We start from the raw sequence: 20,865 nt of genomic DNA on the forward strand, positions 1-20,865 counted from the left end.
TTTTAATTTCCAATTTGAAGACACCAGCTAAAGGTTACAGGATACGTTTGTTGTGCAACTGTATGTTTCTTACCTTGGTGTAAAGGCTACCGGAGTAGTATTTAATGGAAGGTCAAGTACAATGAGTAACTAATCAATATAATGATTCACATATTAATGAAGGCCTTTATAGGCCAAATGGTCAGTGGAATAATTTAAATCATTACAACAAATGGCGTAAATTATTAGCAAGAGTGGCGCATTTTGATCGTGATTTTTTTTAAAATTTTTATTATTGCTCTGCGCTTGGAGTTGTCTGCTATATTAGCCATATTTTTAACTGTCTTGTCCTAATGGAATATTAGGCATAAACCCCCAATAGCCACTTCTCACTCTCCCCTCCACCAGCATACAAATTACAATAATCTTAAATTATGGCAGTAGCTCGCACAAAGACGAAAAAAAAAACAAACACATTTTGTTTTTATCTCTGCTTGTGCTGCAACATCTATGTGCCTGGTGAACATTTCACACGCAGGTGCAGCCACCTGATAAGTTTGGTTCTATGAGATCCCAACTCCTTGGAGTCGTCACTCTAAAATCGTTTAACAAACACAAAGTGTGTGAAGTCTTGGCTGAATTATCTTGTGTGTGCGTTTTTAGAATAAAAAAAAAAAAAAGAAGAAAGAAATCTCTTAAAGATTTGAAAATCCTCCAGGTCGCACCAGACTTGCGTCATGCTGAACGATGCCAACGTCGATCACTGGTGGCTGACAGTCATCCAGAGCACAATTACCTTGAGTCTGGTGCTGACACTACAGAGCATTCTCAACTAGAGCCCTAATTAATGTCATTGATTACACCTGTGGTTTTCTGGCTGTGCCGTACCAGAAGGTCTGCACTGATGAGGATCCTTTATTAGTTGTTTCTGAATTTCACGGAGAGCAGATTTAAAGTGTTTCCTTCTGATTGAGAGCAACAGTGTTAACTTAACGGTAGTTTTCCTCAGAGGCCCGTCGACCCATCATCATCTTTATCCACAGACTTAGCAAGGCCAGCAGGGCTAACAGGCTTATTGCTTTTGGCTTGCTCGCTTGTTGGCTGGCTACCAATGCATTAGTCATTGTAGTTCCCAAATTTCCTGCTTGTGTCTTTCATCTCTATCTCTTATAGCTGTGTCCTCCATGTTTCTGCTTTCACATTTTGTTTTTGTGGGTCTGCTGTCTCCGTTTTATCCTCCTGTACCTCCTTTTGTCTGTGTTCTGTTATCTATTTATTTCTGCCTTGGGCTTCTCAAGACGCCTGGTGGTCCAGTCTCGTGGCAGCATGGCGAAGGTCACGCTGGAACACATAATCACCAATGAATGACAAAAAATCTGAAAGAATTTACCCCCGTCCCCCTACAATCCATCATTTCGCTCTCTCTCGCGCTCTCTCACTCGTTTTAATTTTTTTAAATCCAATCTTCTTGTAAGTACGAAAATATGTCCTTTCATAACCTTGTTAGCTTTGTTTTTAAAAAATATAGTCTTTAAATTCTTGCGGTTCTTAAGCCACTCTCTCCTCCCTCCACCATGATATAGTACTTAGTCAGCTCAGTTACCGGGCAGAAAGTGGTCATGAGCTTATCCCTGTTTACGCATCTCTGTTTAATGGTGACCCCTGTTATGGACTTCTCTTCTCTCATACGCATGGAAGGTGGCTTGATAAATCCTTTATCATCTCAAAGCTGTATAAAACATCTTTTAATTATGTATCTAAAGCTAGTCGCACATATTAATCATGAAATCTGGTTGCGTCCCTCCCCGTCTCAGTCCTACTTCACAAAGAAACGTCATGTTGTTGTTTTTCAGGTGGACGAGCAACAACAGAACGTTGATGCTGCTCTTTACACCACTTAGTCTGACACAGCTAAAAGCAACAAAAACTCTGCAAAGATGAGCACTGACAGCCACCGTAGAAAACAATACAGAGGGCAACTAGGGTCATTGTTTGACGTGTCATTGAGAGAGTTTGACTCCTGCAAAAGACAGATCAATGTCTCATAATGTATTCAACTTTTTTTTTTTTATCTTATGTGAACATACTAAATTCCCTCAAATAGTTCAGTGCCACCAAATTTCATGGTGATTTAAAACAAAAACAAAAATGTAATTGAATGCATTGAGAACAATATATTTATTTTTCTAAAAAATTGAAATTTCTACATGAACTAAACACAACGCTTCTTTCATAAATTACAATAATGATGACCTTCATCAGTCTTACTGAAGTAGGGATTATGAGTGCGTTGTTAGCTGTGTGTTAAAGAATAAACGAATACAGACTAATAGTTGTCAGGAATAAGAGAAAATGAGGGTGATGGTGGGGGATAGTTAGTCTTTGTTTTTTTGGGTGGAGGCTGGGAGGTCACCCATCCACCCACCAGCACCACCACCACTATACCCGCTCCCCTCCTCCGTCCTCCCTCCTGCCTTGGCTAGTCTCCATGTGCCGGGCTCAGGGCCTTGGGAATGAATGGCGCCCGGCCTCTGCTCCGTCTTTGAAGCCAGCCAGGAATGCGAGGCCTCTTTTTTTTTTTTCTTCTCCCCTCTTTCTCTGTTGTTCAGGCGGCCGGCAGCACTAGCAGCTATCTGCGGCAGTGAAATATTCCCTCCGCTGCGCTCATTGTGCATCGGAGAGCCGGACGTCATCGGCTGGCCAATCAGTGGCTCCCGCTAGGCAGCTTCGGGTCTCAGTGGGGGGAGAAGGGACTCGCGAGAAGCCTTCTCTCTAATATCTAGCTCTCTTGGTTACTTGGTCTAGTCCCTCTTTTAGAGGAAGAAAGATGTTCTGATAGAAAAAACGGGGCTAATTCAGCAGATCCTTATTTAAGTTGAAACTTCGGCCACTTTGCTTTCTCAGATGGCACCTGGGAAGGTCAGCGACTTAAACTCAAAGTTTGGGTGAGTTGTTTCCTATTTCTTTCTTGCTAATGGTGCTCTCTGAACTTTATACTCTTCCATTCACACCAGCCTGCAAGTGGTTAATTGCTTCATAGCCATCTGCCTTGCTGCTGTGACTGTTGATCCAGTCCTTCCAACTTGTGTTCAGCTTTCCGGCTGACATTGTTCAGCTCTGTTGTCTGCTGTTGTTGTGGTTTGCGTGTGAGGGTATTTGTCTGGGCCGGTCACCCTCTGCATCAACCTCCCCCCCCCCCTCTCTTCTCTTCTCTCCTCTCTGTACATTTTGTCACTGCCTGTCCCCTCCATCACTTCCACTTGAGCGCTCCCCTGTTTGGGAGCCTCTCCCTCTCTTTTTGCAGAGAGAAGAGGAGGGCTGGAAACCCAACTCACTCTCACTCGGAGACACACCACAGATCAGAAGGGCCTTCATAAACTCATGGAATCTCCCTTAATACTGTAGTTTGAAAGGCTCTTGGGAGGTGGGTTTTGTGTGTATGCAAAACGACCACCTAGGATCATCTTTGATTTGTTTTTTTCAGTTCGGCATCCAGATGCGACAATACCGGCAAAGGGTTGGTCATTTGTCAGTCTAAGGTACTAAGTGGTCGTTTACGTCAGGATTTTTGCATTGGTTGGCGAGAATAACTATTAGTTCCATACACAGCGTTTCTTGCAATCCATCAATGCGAAAGACCAAATTGTAATACTGCAGTGTCCAAGTTGAGCTGGTTGGCTTGTCTATGTTTTATTGGCGTTGACCTTGTGTATGCATGACAGCCATGTAGCTTCAACTTGATGACATGTCATTAGAAAATGCATGCATGTCATGGGAGAGAGAAGACTGCATCTACTCTGTCATTAGAGTCCACCATAAACCTATCATTAAGCTGCAGGGGCTGGTCTCTGTACTGAAGATGAGTTTTTGGATAATTTGTGATTGCAGCAGGGTTATGTGTGATTAGAAAACTGCATCCCTTTTTAAGTTTTAAAATGCGGTGGACTAGTGAACTTGAGAAAAAAGTACTTTGAGTTTGAAACTCAACATAGACTGAAGTCAATAATAAAATTAATTGGTTTCTGGCCAATAAAACAATCATCCTAGTCAAAACAAATGGCCTGTGCCGCAGAAGTTTATGTTTGAAAGACCCAAAGACTATTGATTAAGTCGCATTTGCAAGTGTTGTATTGGTTGCTATAGCTTTACAGCAATCTGCAAAGGACTACAGCGTCTTGTACACTTACTTTTATAGTTACGTGTTTAATCTCCTCCAAATGCTTCTGTCCCAAGAGCAATAAGGGTAAAAGGTAGAAAGGTCTTTGCAGGTTGCAGTTCTGTATAACAAAGCATTATACATCCATCACATGACTAATCCTCCCAGATTTCTGTTGCTCCATATGGAATTCCTGACATATTTTCATGTGTGTTCTACAACGTGCACCGCCAACCTCAAGGTGGTTAATTAGGGGCCACGTTGATGCAAAATGGCAGACAGACTCCTTGAATTGGTGGTTAACTGTTCTGACCTACTAAACCAAGCTGCAGTCAACCGTGTGAGCTGTGAAATGTAAAGGTACGCTAAATATTTTCTCAGAAAATAGGATTGTAAAAAGATTTGGCTCTTAACAAGTAAAGCAGTAAAGTAAAAAGAAAGTATGAGTGAAAAATATCCCAAATGAATGAAGAAAAACAACATTATAATAGACTTATTGGTAAAAATATTGGTGCTGCCAGGTACCAGCACCTTCACTTTGCTGGGTAGGCTTAAACCTTTCTACTGGGGGGGAAATCTCGAGGTACATTTACTTGTCTTTGCAATTCATAACCGGTGGAGCTTTTCACTCAAGGAATTTGACCTAGAAATGCCATGCAAAGATTTTTCTGTGGTGACTAACCGTTTTCTGGGATCTTAGTAGTGTTTGAGCAGATGGAGAGCGATGAAGCTGTTTATTATTGTACATGGGGATGCAGCTGTGTCTTCCATTAACATAGTGGACATGCCAAGTTGATAATCTAATACAAACATGTGTGTTTGTGTAAAGCTGTCATGCCGTTATAAAGCAGTCAAAACAGCTATGCAATGCTATGTTTGTGGAGACCGTACAAAGCCATGTGATGGATTGAGTATCGGTCAGTCACTCTCTGTTTGAACACACATTTTGTCTAACCTTTACAGGTGAGCAGTCATTTGCCACGACAGGAGGGTGAATCCTGAGTCAAGAATTGATGTTGATAACAAATTTGTTCTGTGTTTGTGTTTCCCCCCTCAGGAGCTACTGAGCGTCTTGAATAAAAAAGAAGGCAGAAAAATGACCTAAATAGCAACCAGCGTGACGGACAACCTGATGCAAAGGTGTCGGTGGTAATTTTTCCAGTTTCACCCACAAGGAAGACACATGCATCAGCGCACATACCCGTACGACATATTTACAGACCCAGCCCTTCTCTTCCTGCCATCCGCCCCAGTCCTCCATGGATTCCTATAACTTGCACTTTGAGAGAATGAGCAACGTGGACCTGCATCCTCTGAGCCTGCCCGTCAGCCGGCTCTCCCCAGCCAAGTCCAACAGCAGCATCGCCGACCAACTTGCCCACCACCAACACGGCAAAGGAGACTCTGCATACAGCTCTTTCTCTGGCGGGTCAACTGCCCCGGACTACCCCTCTCCTTTTCTCCCAGATGACCTCCACTCCAGCTCCTTCAGCCACTATGCTGATCTTAAGTACGTAAAATCCCTTTACCATCCAACTCAGGTTCTGCAGTCTGACTCAAAGACCATGGACCAGCTCTATCGCTCTGTGGAAGCTATCTCACAGCAGTATCGCAACAATACCAGCACCAATGTAAACCACCACAACCTAAACGGCTATGACAGTCTCTATAACAACAACAAAACTATCACGAAAAAAGAGGGACGTTTGAGGGCTCTATCGCAAGGTGCTTACCCTCCTGTCCGTCCTCCTCCAGTCCCAGCACGCCTGGATAGTTTTATAGCCACGAAAAACTTGGAAAACAGCAGGGTCCACCATCAAGGTACTGAGTTTCAACCCCAGCAACCACAGGCTCAAAAACAGCCCAAACCCCTCAACAGACTGCATACACAGCCACATGGTCTGAATACCCAGAAACCTGAGACGGCTAACCCAGACATAGGCAAATCAAGCTTACATTCTGACCCAGTGTACTCAGTTTGGAGAGGCTCGCAACAGCCGCAGGCCCAACAACCACCCAGCTACCGCCCGCACCTCCAGGCTCATGATCAGACCAGGGCGCCGTTGAACCCAGAATACATTTTCATCCCCGATAGCAAAGCTGCCTCTGAGCAGCAGAAGTCAACAAACATCCTCGGCCGATCACCTCCCCGAGGCACGAGCCAGCCTGAGCACCTGAAACTCAGACATCCCTCAAGCAATGATGGATGTAGTGGAGACCATCCTAAGTCCAGTGGTAGCGGTAGCCATTTTGAGAGTCAGCGCAAAAGGGCGCACTCGGCTCATGATTGGATTGGGTCAGAGCCAACTCGAGCTGCCAGCCCCTGGAATGCTGGTCAGAGTTTAATCAACAGCAGCATCCAGCATAAAGGTCAGTTCTACTTTGTCACAGGAATGTGTAAGTCTGAATCTGGAATGAGGACCCACTCTGCCTCTGTGTGTGGGTCTGAGGCTGGGAGCGAGAGCTCCACTGTGGTGGAGACACACCGGCTAAGAGAAAAAGAAAGATGCCACAGCACAATGGATAATTTGTTCAGACCTCTCCAGGAGAGTTCTCGCTCTTCCAGTGGTGTGATTCCAGATGAGAGAGAGACTTTCACTTCCCAGAGCCAGGACCTTTCCTTCAGAAGCCAGGACCAGGAGAATCGCAGGCTATCTTGCATCTCGACCCGGTCCTCTCGGAGCTTCGATGCCTTGGAAGAAATCGACATGATTCAGAATCGAGATATTGGGCGCCACACTGCCAACAATCCCATATTCTACTGTGGACCTGATAGGAACTGTTCACCACATTCAACCAAACATACAAAGGAGGTGACTTCACTGATCAACAATGAACAGCCCAACTACCACAAGAGAGAGGAGCAGGCAAAGAGAGGGAAACGACAGCCCTTGGGTGATTTAGCCAGCGAGAGGATCAACAAAGAAACAACCCCGCTTCTGTACCATCTCACTGGAGCTAGCAGGGCAGCGTTGCAGCCTAAAAAGGATGCTGATTTCAGTATAAAAGGCAATGAAGCGATCCCAAACAGAATAGACCGTGAAGACGTGGCTGTTGAAGATGAGGACAGAGCTCCACAAGGCGACACAAGCAGCAAAGATAGAGGGGAAGTTATATCGGTTGCCTCTAACACTCTGGATGACTCCTTTAAAAAGTACTACAAAGAGAAGCTAAAAGATGCCCAGTCGAAGGTTCTAAGGGAGACGTCGTTTAAAAGGAAGGACCTGCAGCTGTCATGGCCACACCGAATCAGGCAAAAATCTGAGCTGAGACCCACAGTTATTCACACTTTCTCCCTATCACAGGACTCCGAGACTTCCACAGATACACTCACTCCCTCTGTGACCTCTGAGGAGACAGAGAGGGGGAGCATAAAAGAAGAAGCCAGGGAGAGGCAGGAGGAGAGGGACAAAGAGACGGAACAGGAAATCGAGAGACCAGTGAATGTAGCCCAGCCCCAGGTAGCACGCATCGGAGGGAGGAAGCGACTGACTCAAGAGCAGAAGAAGATGTGCTTCTCTGAACCAGATAAACTTAACCAGCTTGGTGGCGCCCCCATCCACTCTGCATGCCGCTCCTTTGGCAACGAAAGCGAGGGAGAGGAACGTTGGCTGGAAGGAGAGCAGGGACTAGTTGCAGCACGGAGGAAGATGTTTGAGACGAGAGGTAGAGCCCTTTCAGCCTCTAGCGCTTCCAAAACAAACTTGAAACACATGCAACAAAAGGCCCTGGTGGAGTACATGGAGCGTAAGACGGGCCAGAAGGTGCCTGAGCAACAGCAACCAGCGCCCCAGATATCATCTCCATCAAGACAGAGGCATTCTCTGGGGGAGAAACCCTTCGATTGGGTTCCCAGGCCTTTATCAGGAAATCATGAAGGCAAGAAGAAACTCCACAGACCCCATTCTGCAGGCCGCATCCTTGACTCATCGACAAGCTCCATCAGGTACGAAAGAGAAGCAGAGCAAGAAAACGTGTGTGATACTTTTTGTTGTATGGGTTAAATTGTTTACAATTGTATTCATATTCTCACAAAAACAGGTATGCCCAGTTCTTCTCAGCGCAGTCTTGTTCAGGGCAGTATGCGGGCCAGTTGAATCAACCCAGACGGAGGGAGAGCCAAGGCCCATCTCAGGGGAAGTCTGCCTCAGTGGAGAGTCTCTTGGACCAGCCAGAAGCACCTAGTTTCTTCAGGAACAGATCCACATCCACACCACATGTACTTCAGGTAAGTCTGTTCAGATTGAGCCAATTACAAATATAATACATGTTACTTTAAAGTCAGTGTCTGATAAGCTCTCTATCACAAAGATATAATATTACCATAAGAACAAGCCAGTCAGAGAAAAACAATCTGTCAAAGAAAGCAAGATTTGTATTTACCGTCTTCTAGCTGGAGTGTTTTACATTCAGTTGATATGATTTGTTATTGAATTCAGAAGATTTTAAGCTACAGATTCACGTGTAATTCATCTGTTGCCTTTTTTACTTTTCTTCTGGGTCGGTAGGCGCTGGACTACGAGGAAGATCCATTACCAGTTGATACTATGGAAACCTGGCGGTATGTACCAGCACTGCAGACACATTGGGACAATTTTATTGGTTTTAGGTCAGGAGAGTATTAGGTCAGTGAGTGTGCATTGTTGCACAGACTATAAATCTCCACTTGATTCATTGTAGCACTGAAAAGTCAACACCCACCTGCTCCAGCAAACCAGCATTCCTCTTAAAAGATTAATGGATGGGCTGTAAAAGAAGAATTAGTGACTCAACCATTTTCTCGGAACTACATTATGATTTGTAGGAATATCAAATTGTTATTGTCTTTGAATTCAAATTGAGCCCATGTGAGCCCATTTGTATTTGCTTTTTTTTTTTTTTTAAAGAAGTTGCATATGAAAATGTGAGTTAAAAGGGTTACTTTAAGCAGTTTTTGTTTTCATTCAAAGTTATCTCATTCTTTGTATTATGAATGGCTTTTGTTTAACATTTAAACATGTATTGGCAATGTCAGGCCCCAGATGAATGCCACTGAGGACCCCTTCATGAAGCCATCAACTGAGGCCTCCTTCATAAAGCCAGCTACTGAAGACTCCTTCATAAAGCCAGCTACTGAAGACGCCTTAATAAAGGCAGCCCCTGAGGCCCAGCAGCGTGTCCGTGTGGTCGCACAGAGAGGGAAGTCCATGGAGGAGCTTGGGGCATCAAAGTTAACGAGACCATCGGCGATGAGTAAGAGTTCTGAGCAGCTAGATCAACTGTGCAGGGACTCCACTCGACCGGCAGGACCAGACGGAGACAAGAGGAGCGTTTCTTTCTTTGCAGAAATCAGAGAAGCCAAGGGGCAGGACCAAGGGAGGAAGAAACAAACTGCAACGGAGCAAGCGGGCAAGGAACCACAGGTTGTCGGTCAGAAGTGCACTCAGGGACTGACACAAAACCAAACCCCGAAAAGGTCTCTCTCGAAGGAGAACTCGGAACCAAGCGATGAAGCCACAGTAGGAACAATTAATTCAAGTAGATCCACCTCCCCGGCTTCCTGCTACTCTTCCCGGGCCAGGGTTCACTCTGGATCTCCTGCTTCTCACGGCCCGGTCACAGATGAGTTCAGGTCCAGTAGACCGCCCAGTGAGACTTCATCTGACCCGCCTTCCCCCAGATGCCTAGAGACCAGTGAGAAGGAGATCAAATCCACCACCTCCACCCAGACAAAGCTTCCCTGTGAAAAAAGGCCGAGCTCCAGGTAAGATTAGACTCAATGTCAATGCAGCATTTGTTTCCTCCAGTAAAATGATTGACTCAAGGCATGATGTTGTTTTTTTCTGATTCGGCATATTCAATTTTGGCCAGGTGTGACTCTTAACCATTGTTTGTTTAACTTCCAGTAGAGTCAGGACTTCGCTGTCTGTGACTGGATCAGAGAGAGAGCTGTCAGTGGATGAACCGAGCAAAGATCCTCTACAGCCCGACTCCAACCGCGAAGTGTCTTTGAGCTGCGGCGTCACCACAGATCCGTCACTGTGGATCCTCCGTCCAGAGGAAGACATCAAAGACGAAGTCCAGACTTCGCCACTGATGGATGCCTTTGACGACGAGTCCACGAGCTTGGCCCCTCCAACACAGACAAGTGAAACCTCTGTGTCTTCCTGCACCTCTGTCTCTGACACAGACATCAGTCAGCAGGTGGAGGCGGAGGAAAATCCTGAAATGGAAGATGAGAAGTCGGGAAAAACCCAGGAGATAGAAGAGGAGAGGGGGACACCGGAGAGGGAGACGGAGAGCCTGGACAGGCCTGCTGAGAGACCTCGGTGGGAGGATCTGGTAGAAGCCATGGTCAAGGCCGACCAATCGCTGGCCAGAGTGCTCTACCCGCTGGCCAATCGTCAGACGGCACTGATGCTAATGGAGCAGCTGCTGTCAGAGGACACGCTGCTGATGGAGGAGCACTACAAGAAGAAACAAGAGCAGAAAGGAGCTACAGAAAGGTAACCATGAATGTCCTGGAACACAACATTTCAACTAAACCCAGCTCTGGCAGTGATAAATACATTCCCAATATTTTACACTATTGAGAGCATTTAGTTGGAGAAGACGGCACAACCCTGAGAACAATTCTGAAGAAATTATAAATTAATTGGCAGATAAATGTGACATTACTTGTCCTGCTTCATACATTTTCCAAATCCTTGACTTCCAATCCTTTCAGGTTAAAACACTTTATCGTGTAAGTACAGAGCGGTGTGGTTTGAGATAAGAATCCATCGAAATAGTGTTTTTAGTGCCAAGTTAATTAGGAGTCCTGGTTTGATGTTTCTCTATGAAACTTGATACTAGTTGGCAATGAGCAAAGAAACTGAGCTCCACCAGTGTCTTTTGTTGCATCACATGCACGGACACATCTGGCTATCGCCTTTCTGCTTGTGTAAGCAAAGTGGAGCTACAAAGAGAATGTGCAGTTGCATTTCGGCGTTGTGTAATATGTAAACGGGATTGGACGTATGCCGCCTGTGAAGACGCTATAGGTGGCACATTAACAGGTTGTAGAAGAGCGAGTTTGACCTAAACACATGTTTCTTTTTCCAGCGCTGAAATGGTCGAAGGGGCTGAACCATCACCTTGTCCGTCCACTCCCGACAGCCTTAAACCTCAGAGTACAGACCTGCAGAGCAAAGCCGACGTCACTGAGAAAAAGGTAATTATTAATTTGGGCAGAATAGTGGATGATCTTTGTCCAAAGTATGCCTCATAGCACAAGTGCATATTGTGTACATTCTCATTATTTTAAACAATAAAACATGTGTCTTACTCCTCATGACAGATAAAAGTTGTCTTTCACAGTTAAAACAGAAATAAACCATTTTGAATGAGCCTCAACGTAACCAAATGAGACCCGCATGAAGCCCCAGAAGTATACCTTTTACTAATAGCGTAACATGTTGCTAAAATAGCCAGAGATTTGCTGCATGTACTACAACGGCAAACTCTGTGGTGATTCCATATCGAAACCATGTGATTGCAATTTGGTCTTAAATGGACTCATTTCAGACTGAGATAGTTGTGTCTTTTATCGCATGATGTCCTGTCTGCCTCTTATCAGTATCTCCCACTTGCGTAATGTTTGGCTTTGCAGATAGTCTCCTCCACTTCCTGACTGCCTCTCACATTCACTCTTACAGTATGCCTTTATTCTTTAGTAAATGTATAATCATAAAATAAAAATGTCTTCATCCACAAATTTTCCGTTTGGCCCCGTTTCCCCATGTGTGTATCTCTTCTGGAGCACTACCTAAAATCTCTTACACAACACCTCCTCTGCTTAACATTAACAGCGCCTGTTGGCGACGTATATCAAGGAGCGTCTCCGTTCGCTAGAAGAGACGCGCGACGCCCTCCAGACCGAGATTCAGGAGAACGTGGCCCACGGCGAGGCCCTGGAGGTGCTGGTCCGGGACCGCTGTCTGCCCGTGGAGCTCGAGAGGTACAACCTGTTCATTGGAGACCTGGAGAGGGTGGTCAGCCTGCTGCTGTGCCTCTCTGCTCGACTGGCCAGGGTGCAGAACGCCCTGAGCACCGTGGACCAACACACAGATGTCGAGGAGAAGGTGAGGAACCCAAAATTTCAGGCGACCTTTGTTTTTCCTTCATTTCTGATAAACTGCGTGCAAGGGGTTTGCCCTGCATGAGTGATTCAGTAGTTTGTTGTTTAATTTATTCGTCAAAGTTGCACAACAGTCTGTAAGTCTTGTAATACACCTGCCATCAGGGACTTGTTGCCCTTGTTTAAGGACCTTCCAAAATCTAAGATATTAACTAAGAAATCTATTTTTTTTTAACATATTTTTTTAGTCTTTGGATTTTGTGTCAGTGCTGTGTTTTAGCGACCAATTTTCAAATACATGGTAGTTCTTCTCATCTCACATCACATAAGGAATAAAAAGCACGGGGCCAAAGCATCACAATTTAAATCTTTAAAATGATATAAATCCACTCTACATGTATCAAAGCTGCTTGTTTCGGTGTCTTCTTCTCTGTAGAGAGTGCTGGTGTTGTGAATGAATCTTAAGATCTCTGGGGTTAAAGGTCAACTGAATCAGTAAAATAAGATGTGATACAAATCTACTGTCATGCACTCCTCTCTTTCCCCCTGACCCTGTTTACACATATTAATGACTGCCAAAAAAAAGTGTCCGTTAATGTTATGTAACCTGACGGATGTCATTACTTACTGCAACTCATTTAGCGCTTCTAGTGAGAAAAGATGACCCCGAGTGTTAGAAGTGAGTGGCCGCTCCCACGCCCTTAGTTACACTCTCGTTCTGTTTACTTTAGAACAGCAAACATATGCGACTTGGAAAAGGTTTAAGGGCGATTTTAAAAGGGGTCAAGGTTTCTCGCTGTGTGGAATTCAAAAAATGTTATCTGTGTGTAATTGCCATCATTTTTAGCTTATCTGTGTTTAAGCCAAACACTTTATCAGACGTTCAAAGATCTTAATAGAAAAGCAGTTATGTTGAATTGATACACCGAGAAATAGTTCTTTAGATGTGCATCATGCTGCATCTGAGGTAGCGAGCATTCATTAAAATATGTTTACTGTCAGTAATCAGGCTCTTTCATTCAAGTATCACGAGTTGTGTCACAGGATCTGACCGGAGCTCTGTGCTTTGCTTTGTTTTCCCCCCCCTGAATATCCCGCTTCATTATGCGTCCCATTATTCACCGCGTCAATTTGTGTTTGCATGGATGCATTATATTACTAGATTTCTACCTGAAAGGGTGCTTTGTCTGTTTGTCCATCTGTAAAAGCCTGGCTGAACGTGCTGCACACTGAGGGCTGGTTAGAGGCTCATTTGTTTTCTCGCTGTTATCAGCAACACTCGTGTTTACACTGACTCACCGAAACTCCGGTCCGGTTTCGATGACATTTATATCTACCCTGCCCTCTGTTGACATATGGTAAAACTGCACCTCCTGCCCCGTGGCGGTTTGAAACGTGATTGTGCCAATTTCACAGCTCAACACCAAACAACTTATAACCTTTTAAAATTAAAACTAAGAATATCACCTCAAATAATATGTTGGGACACATTGTTATTTTCAGATTTATTTTTTAGATTTTCCATCAGCGGCCCTTTTTTTAAATTCCGTATACGTTTGACTTTGCTCACGGCAGGATATTTACTTATCCATTTCATGTTGTACGCACGGGGCTAGTGCTCTGCAGGGCAGGATTTCAACACCCGCATACGGTCACACTTAAAGTCCTTTTTAACTTCATCGGGTATAACTCATGTTCTTTGTTCTCTGTCTCAGCAATCTCTGGACAATCGCCACCGTCTGCTGTGCAAACAGAGGGAGGACGCCAAAGATCTGAAGGATAACCTGGACCGGAGGGAGAACCTGGTCTCCACCTTTCTGTCGCGCCAGCTGTCCAACGAGCAGCTGCAGGACTACCGGCTCTTCGTCCAGACCAAGGCCTCGCTGCTCATCCGGCAGAAGGACCTGGAGGAGAAGCACAGGCTGGGAGAGGAGCAGCTGGAAGCCCTCTCCAACAGCCTGTGAAGGGAGGAGCCACGAAAAGCACACACTCCTCCTTTCTTTCCTTGACTTGCCCTGAAGGAGGATGGCTTATTGAGACAGACATGCAGATAGTTTTGACTGTATTTGTCACGTGGATCATAAGTAGTCCTGGTGTCTAATACAGTTTGCTCTCTGTCCTTATTATTAAAAGAGTTTGTCAGGGCTTCTGGGGGAAGCTGCTGCTCTGCTCGTACGACATCGGCTGCACATGAGATGAGCAATAAAGACTGTTGAGACGAAAGCTTCTTGCCTTTCTGCCATCAAAGGTGCCCAGGACGCTCACCCAATCTCCGCCCATTGTGCACTGTGCGCCTGAAGCCTTTTTTTTTTTTTTTCCCCTCCCTCAATGTGTCGCACATGTTTCCGTTGACTTTGAACAGAGGAATGAGGTGTTTTCTTTTCTGTGTGCCTTGATGTTGGTGGTGTTGCTGTGGAACGTTTTCCATTAGAGCTGCTGTGTGGAAACTTTTGCGTCCCCTTTTAGCAATTTAGCACCTGTCCTTCACTTCGTCAATAAGATGGTAGTGCTGCAGCCCTGTGGCTGCACCTGTGGAAACCTATTATAAGCTTTAAGATTGTATTTTGATCTGCGAGAAGGCTTCACTGTAAGAGCGTAGTCTTGGGGGGGGGGGGCGGTGTTCTGCGTCGTGTCGGTAAAATATATGTAGACGTCGTCTATTTTAATCTTGTTTTGTGAATGTTTTACTTTTTAGATATTTTTCAAATTTAAGGCACTAAAAACCAAAAAGGGTGAATGGAAAAAAAAGCACTTTGTAATAATACATAACTGCACATTTCTTCAAATCAGATTTAAATCATTTCAATTCAAAGCCTTACTCCATCAGATAAACTGCTATTCTTTCGTTTCCCTTGTCATTCATTTTAAATAGGAACGTTTTTTCAAACCGGTACATGAGCACCAACAGCAACATTTAGGACTGTGTTGAAATACCTTTTCAAAGCTCATTTCATTCTTAATGTTATTAGTCTTGATGATTTCATGCTGGAACGGTTCCTCATAAGGAGGTGCTAAATCTCTTTAAAGAGGATTACAAGTAAGCAACAAATAAATCACTGGGTATTTTCCCTTAATGTCCCTTTGTCACAGAGGTGACACGTGATACTTGAAACACTTTTTTATGAAAGAGGAAAGTCCACAATCTTCACTTCAGGTGTCTTTAACTCATTTAATCTTCTACCTCCTCTGTTCAGACCCTTTTTTAGACAAATGTAACCTTTTACATTTATTTAAGTATACAGTAGTTAAAAAAGACAGACTCTTTAATTAAATGACCTCCCCTTTAATGTTTAAAGAACATCCCATTTTAAAAGACCATCTGTTTTTACATTAATATTTGGCATTAGTTTTTACAGATACTGTCTTTGTACTGAATCTTCAGCCAGAGGTTTCGAGGATGTGAGCTGTTGCTCTGAGGCCAGATGGTGTGCAACCTGTGTGTATATATGTAAGTTTGTGTGTGTGCTTGTGTGCTTGAAATCATGATTGTCTTAATTTCATGTATGCAGAGACTAGTTGTGGACCAGAAAGACAGAACTCCTCTGGGTGTTTGCCGTTTAAGTTTTCAACAAAACTCCAATGAAGTCATAAAGTGATCAAAATGTTATCGTCCCCTGTTGACTGTACTGCAAAACAAAAATTGTGTATATAATATTTATGTTCTAATGACCACAAAGCGACAGAGCATCAGGAGCGGCCTCAACCCCTAAAAATCAAACACATTTACTCACTAACTCAAATTGTCAAAACCATAAACTAGAAATCTCTTTCATGTTGAAATATCTTTTCAGTTTCTTCTGCTAAACCGTTTCTCCCCCCCAAACCAACTCTAACCCCCACCGGCGCTGAGACATTTCTCTGGAGATTTACGGCCCTGTCCGTTTCCGTTTGCTAAACAAATGTATGTTTGTTTTGGCCTTTGTGCTGACGGGTTCGAAAGACTCTCGTGTTGTTCTTTGCAGCCTACTGGGATTCCTCAAGTATGCAACATTTTGGAGAAAGGGAGCCTGGTGGGGGGAGAGAAGGGGAGGAAAGTGCTCCCACAGTGGAGCGGCACTCATTTGAGCTCTTTCTGTGTGTGTGTGTGCACACTAACAAACCAAGTGACAGCTTCCCAGGTCATTTCTTGTTTCTGTCATTCAATCAAAGCCGTGTTGTGTTGAGGTATCGCAGGAAAATGGGCCTGTTTTTTTTTTTTTTTTAAAGAAGGATTGCATTTGTTTGGTTCGTTTGGAATACCGGAGACGTGTGACATTAATACAAACAGAATCAATTTCAAAGACAAGAAAGAGAGACATAAAGAGAGTACGAGCTGGTGGGATGAGAGCAGAGATATTTCGAAAATCCATTTTCTGCTCCATTTCACACACGTGTGTTTTCCGTTGAGAGTTTGAGTTTTTTTTTGTTGTTGTTGTGCCCGTTTGGAGTTGTAAAGTCCATGATGTTTGTAATATTGTGAATAAATTAAGCTCTCCCTCTCCCTCCAGTGTTCCACATTTCTCTTCTTTTACCACCGTGAACTTGTCTTTCTCACAATTTGATGCTCCATTAACTATTCATGCAGAGAGGGATTCATGTTTTGTGCTGCTATAGCGATATTCAAGCTGTGAGAACGGGTCACATGGGACATTTTTGTTACATTACTTCTCATACAGCGCACCCTCTTTTTAAAATTCTTCAGGTTTTCTTCGTGATTGAGGCCTTGCTGGAGCAGTCGCTCTTCTTGGAGCTCGTTTCTGCCCTCTGCAGGCAAATCAACACACTGCTGCGACTGAGAGTCTAATACTGTGGCACTAAGCTGAATACTGAATGAACCTACACAATTATAACCAGCGGTTGAATCTACTTGTTTGCAAGCGGGAGTTTTTGTCATGTAATTGAACTCTACACTGCATCAAATCTATCTCACATTAAATACTGACATTTCATCACAAAATAAAGCAGTTCCTGGCTCCTGGCGCTCTGCGACGAAGCAAAACAAGCAAATAAATCTCTGAAAACCGTGAAATCTTAGGGACTAAATGGTGCATTTAAGGAGATTGTCTCTGCCTCCTCTCTTGTCTCTTTCGCGCCTCTCTGTCCTCGTTTGTTCAGCCTCAGAGTGGAATGCCGTCCAGTGTGTGTTTCAGCAAAATCAAATGCTTAATAAAAGGATTAAAGGAATGGACGGAGGAGGGGGATAACAAGGATTTCAAGTTGGCGAGTGGCACATGAAGAAACGTGGATTGGGAAAAGTTTGCCCTTGGGGCAGAAAGGGTTTATTTCAACCAAAACCCTAATCTTTTTCTAAAACAAACCAAGTAGGTTTTGTTGCCGAAACAACCCTACTTCTAGAAAGAAGTATCCCTGAAGGCAAACATCTCCCCTGATGAGCAGATGAACCCCCAGGGAGACAATGAGAAACACCAGACAGCACTTCGTGTAAAATAAAAAAATCAAACTTTTAATCACATTCCTACTGAAGGCAGCAGGGACATGAAACACAACTCAGGGAATTCTCAACAAGAAAGGCCTTTGTCAGACACTAATTGGATGGTGATTAGGTTGTGAGTCACAACAAAGGCAGTGTAAGTGATGGAGCGGGTTTGTGGTGGAAGCAGCAGGCAAGAAACAGGAGGGAGCAGGATGGGCTGAAACACTGCAGCCCAGTGACGGGTAATGAGGAGCTCTGCTGCTGGAAACTGGGAAAGAAAATGGTGGTTGAAAACATACAGTAGTCGACGTTGCTGCAACATCACATACACCGTGAAGGGGCAGCAACGTCTACAGTGTAGACAGTGTTGACCCCTTTCACGGTGTAGACTCTACACCGTGAAGGGGGCAGCAACGTCTACACCGTGAAGTGGGCAGCAACGTCTGCACAGTGAAGGTGGAAGCAATTTTTACACCGTGAAAGAGGCAGCAACGTGTATTTGTATTCGCTTCATGCCACCGAGCGACTGTTAAACGGCCGGTGATTTACAGGGAGGTGTCCATGACTCAGTGATTACTCGGCCAGGTGCTCAGATTAGAGGCTTCAAATCCCTCTTTTCAACTTGAACTCTGAACTCTCCGCCCCGCAGGAATGTCAGCACACCTTCAGTCAGTACACGGCGCAGTTATGACTCAACAACGCCGTAATTGTTTTCAAGCCAAAGTACCTCGCCGGTTTAATATCACCAAGAGTTGTCACTTCTTTGTGGAGATGTTTCTTGTGAGAGCGCTGCTCTAATCAAGCTAACGTAAGAACCGTTTGGAATGTAACCAACCGCCTGACGCACACACACACACACACACACACACACACACACACACACACACACACACAGGGTAATAGCTTACAATGTAAATGCATTCCAGACACGCCATTATATTCCTCCACTGCCTCCAGTTTTGTGACGAGTAGCATAATGGTTCAAAATGCAATTTGCGGTTCACGTGGAGCTTCCTTCACCAGACGGCGGGCCCAACTTATGTTGTGTTGCTAATCTTTTCAAATACAGCGATGATGACATATTTACACTGGATTTTCTGCAATACTTTGTGTTATAGTGCTGAGAAGAGGAGGAGACAAGTGGAATCAAATCCTACTCGACATCCAGCAGATATTAGTCACAGATCACTTGACTTTAGAGCGATAGTTTGACATTTTGCGAAATAACCTCATACCTATTTAGACTTAGAGGAGAAGATTGACACCACTTCTTTTGTTTGTAGGAAAAATGTGAAGCCACAGCTAGCAGTTGGTTCACTTAGCTTAGCATATTGGCTGAAAACAAGGCGAAGCAGATATTTAATTATTTTATTTTGTTACCTGTAGAAAAGCTAAGGATTCCAGCTTCTTACATGATTTAAACTTACAGAGAAACGTTGACATTATAATACATAAAATAGATACAAATCTAAATAAATAAATCTACATGATGTATCTATTTTTCTATTCATGTGCATATTTATACATTTTTGAATTGCTGCTCATTTATCTGATAATTGACTTGTATGTATACATACTTGTGTGTATCCTTATTATTGTATTTGTCCATTTATTGAGCCATCTATTTATTTCTGAGAGGCTCTAATAAAGTTTCAAGTTACAGCGGGACATATTTTACTTTGAAGTCAACCAGGTTCAGCAGAGCATTGGACTGACTATAACAATGTAAAACTACCTGCCATTATATAAAGTTCATTAAATTGCATCGTATAGATCAGAGCACCAACACAGCAAATGGACCAATTTCAAAACACACATTAAATTTAAGCTCTAAAGTTTCCCACTCACACTTCCATATTCTAATTTTGACAAACATCTTGCGTGCCATGTTTTTCTTTAAGAAAGTAATCTAACAAAGTATTTCTGCTTCTCGTGTCTCATGATTTCAGTACTTTTCTCAACCACTCTGGGTCTTGTTACTGACCTCGTGTTGGCCTTTCTCCTCACAGCAGCAGCAGCAAAAGGAAAAGAACATTTGCTTAATAAAACCCTGAGGCCTTGAGATGAAACATCGTTCTGACGTGAAGACAATGTAAGCTGCTGGCTGAAGTGACATCATGAGATGCGAAGGAACACCGAGGCAGACGACTTGAGGCGGGGACAAGACGAACAGCCTGAGAATGAGGCTGACCACACAGGATGCGTACTACTTTTAAACACAGCTCCTTCTTGACCCGCGACTCTTTTATCCCCCCCCAAAAGAGCTGCAACTAAACAACATTGTCAACCATGACCAGAACTCCTGACATACAGGAAACGAGGCCGCATTAACACACACTTTCAGCCACCCACATGCAAACATATGCTCATTCCTAGTCAGCTGATCGGGGAACTGAATCACAGCTGCCTCAACAAGCCAGAGGATGGATTTGAGCCACAGGTTTTGGCACGCAAAGAGGCCTGAAAAAGATTTATGGAGCACCTGCACAGCACTTTATGTGTGACACACCCTTTGCCTTTTCAAATGAATTGTGCTGTGATTCAGAGAAATCCAATGTTTGCCTTCTTCCTGGGAATCTAATTGGGATGTTTGCTTTTTCCTAAAGGCTTCACCGTGTTTGATAATGAATCTGTGACAAAAGAGACGTGTCCTGGAAATCCTCCTCAAAGGCACAGATTTGTATTAATGCATTAATCATGCTGCTTCCATGGGTTTGAATCACCCATAAGTCAGCACATCCTTCATTTTGTGTTGTGCGTGTTTGCCTCTGGGAATCGTGAAGGACGACCACTTCATTACTCAAGTTCATCTCAATTGCTCAGATATATAAACACATAAGTCCAGTCAGGATTTATTTCTCCTGCTAATCCTGAAACAGAAGGTCTTCGTCACAGATCGATGTCCCGTTAGTATTGATTCATTTTTAATCAAAAATAGAGAAAGAGAGAACATGTTTTTATGTCATGTCATGTGTTTCTTAATTTAGAAAAAAAACAACAGGAATTTGTGACTAGCAGTGATTAAACATAAAAGAAACAGTATGTCTGTTATATTGTTCAACTCCGATTGCATTTCTGAGCGAGCCTCTCCTGAAGGGAAACTACAGACAAGCAGACTGAAGATGAGGCCGTTGAGAGACCACAGACGGTGAGTAATAGGACGACTCACATGGCCCTCTGGAATATTTTCTGAATCATGTTATATTTCACACCTGTAAA

General features: G+C 43.9%; 1 protein-coding gene across 3 annotated transcripts in view; it reads left to right on the forward strand.

The window, feature by feature from the left end:
• shroom1 (shroom family member 1) overlaps positions 1–16,668 on the forward strand; it is a 29,722-nt gene extending 13,054 nt beyond the window's left edge. The window contains exons 1-9 of one of the 3 annotated variants that reach the window (XM_068601176.1): positions 2,893–2,924; positions 5,193–8,081; positions 8,177–8,363; positions 8,644–8,696; positions 9,150–9,878; positions 10,021–10,620; positions 11,219–11,327; positions 11,965–12,237; positions 13,949–16,668. In XM_068601176.1, coding sequence (XP_068457277.1) covers positions 5,395–8,081; positions 8,177–8,363; positions 8,644–8,696; positions 9,150–9,878; positions 10,021–10,620; positions 11,219–11,327; positions 11,965–12,237; positions 13,949–14,197 — 4,887 coding nt within the window. In that variant the 5' untranslated portion in view covers positions 2,893–2,924; positions 5,193–5,394 and the 3' untranslated portion in view covers positions 14,198–16,668. Of the gene's footprint in view, positions 1–2,892; positions 2,925–5,192; positions 8,082–8,176; positions 8,364–8,643; positions 8,697–9,149; positions 9,879–10,020; positions 10,621–11,218; positions 11,328–11,964; positions 12,238–13,948 lie in introns of those variants that run through there. The other 2 variants (XM_068601175.1, XM_068601177.1) reach the window with 2 other exon arrangements.
• Positions 16,669–20,865: the final 4,197 nt, after the last annotated feature.

The sequence above is a fragment of the Clinocottus analis genome, unplaced genomic scaffold (assembly GCF_023055335.1).
Source record: "Clinocottus analis isolate CAN_PGR_092001 unplaced genomic scaffold, fCliAna1.0.p SCAF_5, whole genome shotgun sequence".
Lineage (NCBI taxonomy): Eukaryota > Metazoa > Chordata > Actinopteri > Perciformes > Cottidae > Clinocottus > Clinocottus analis.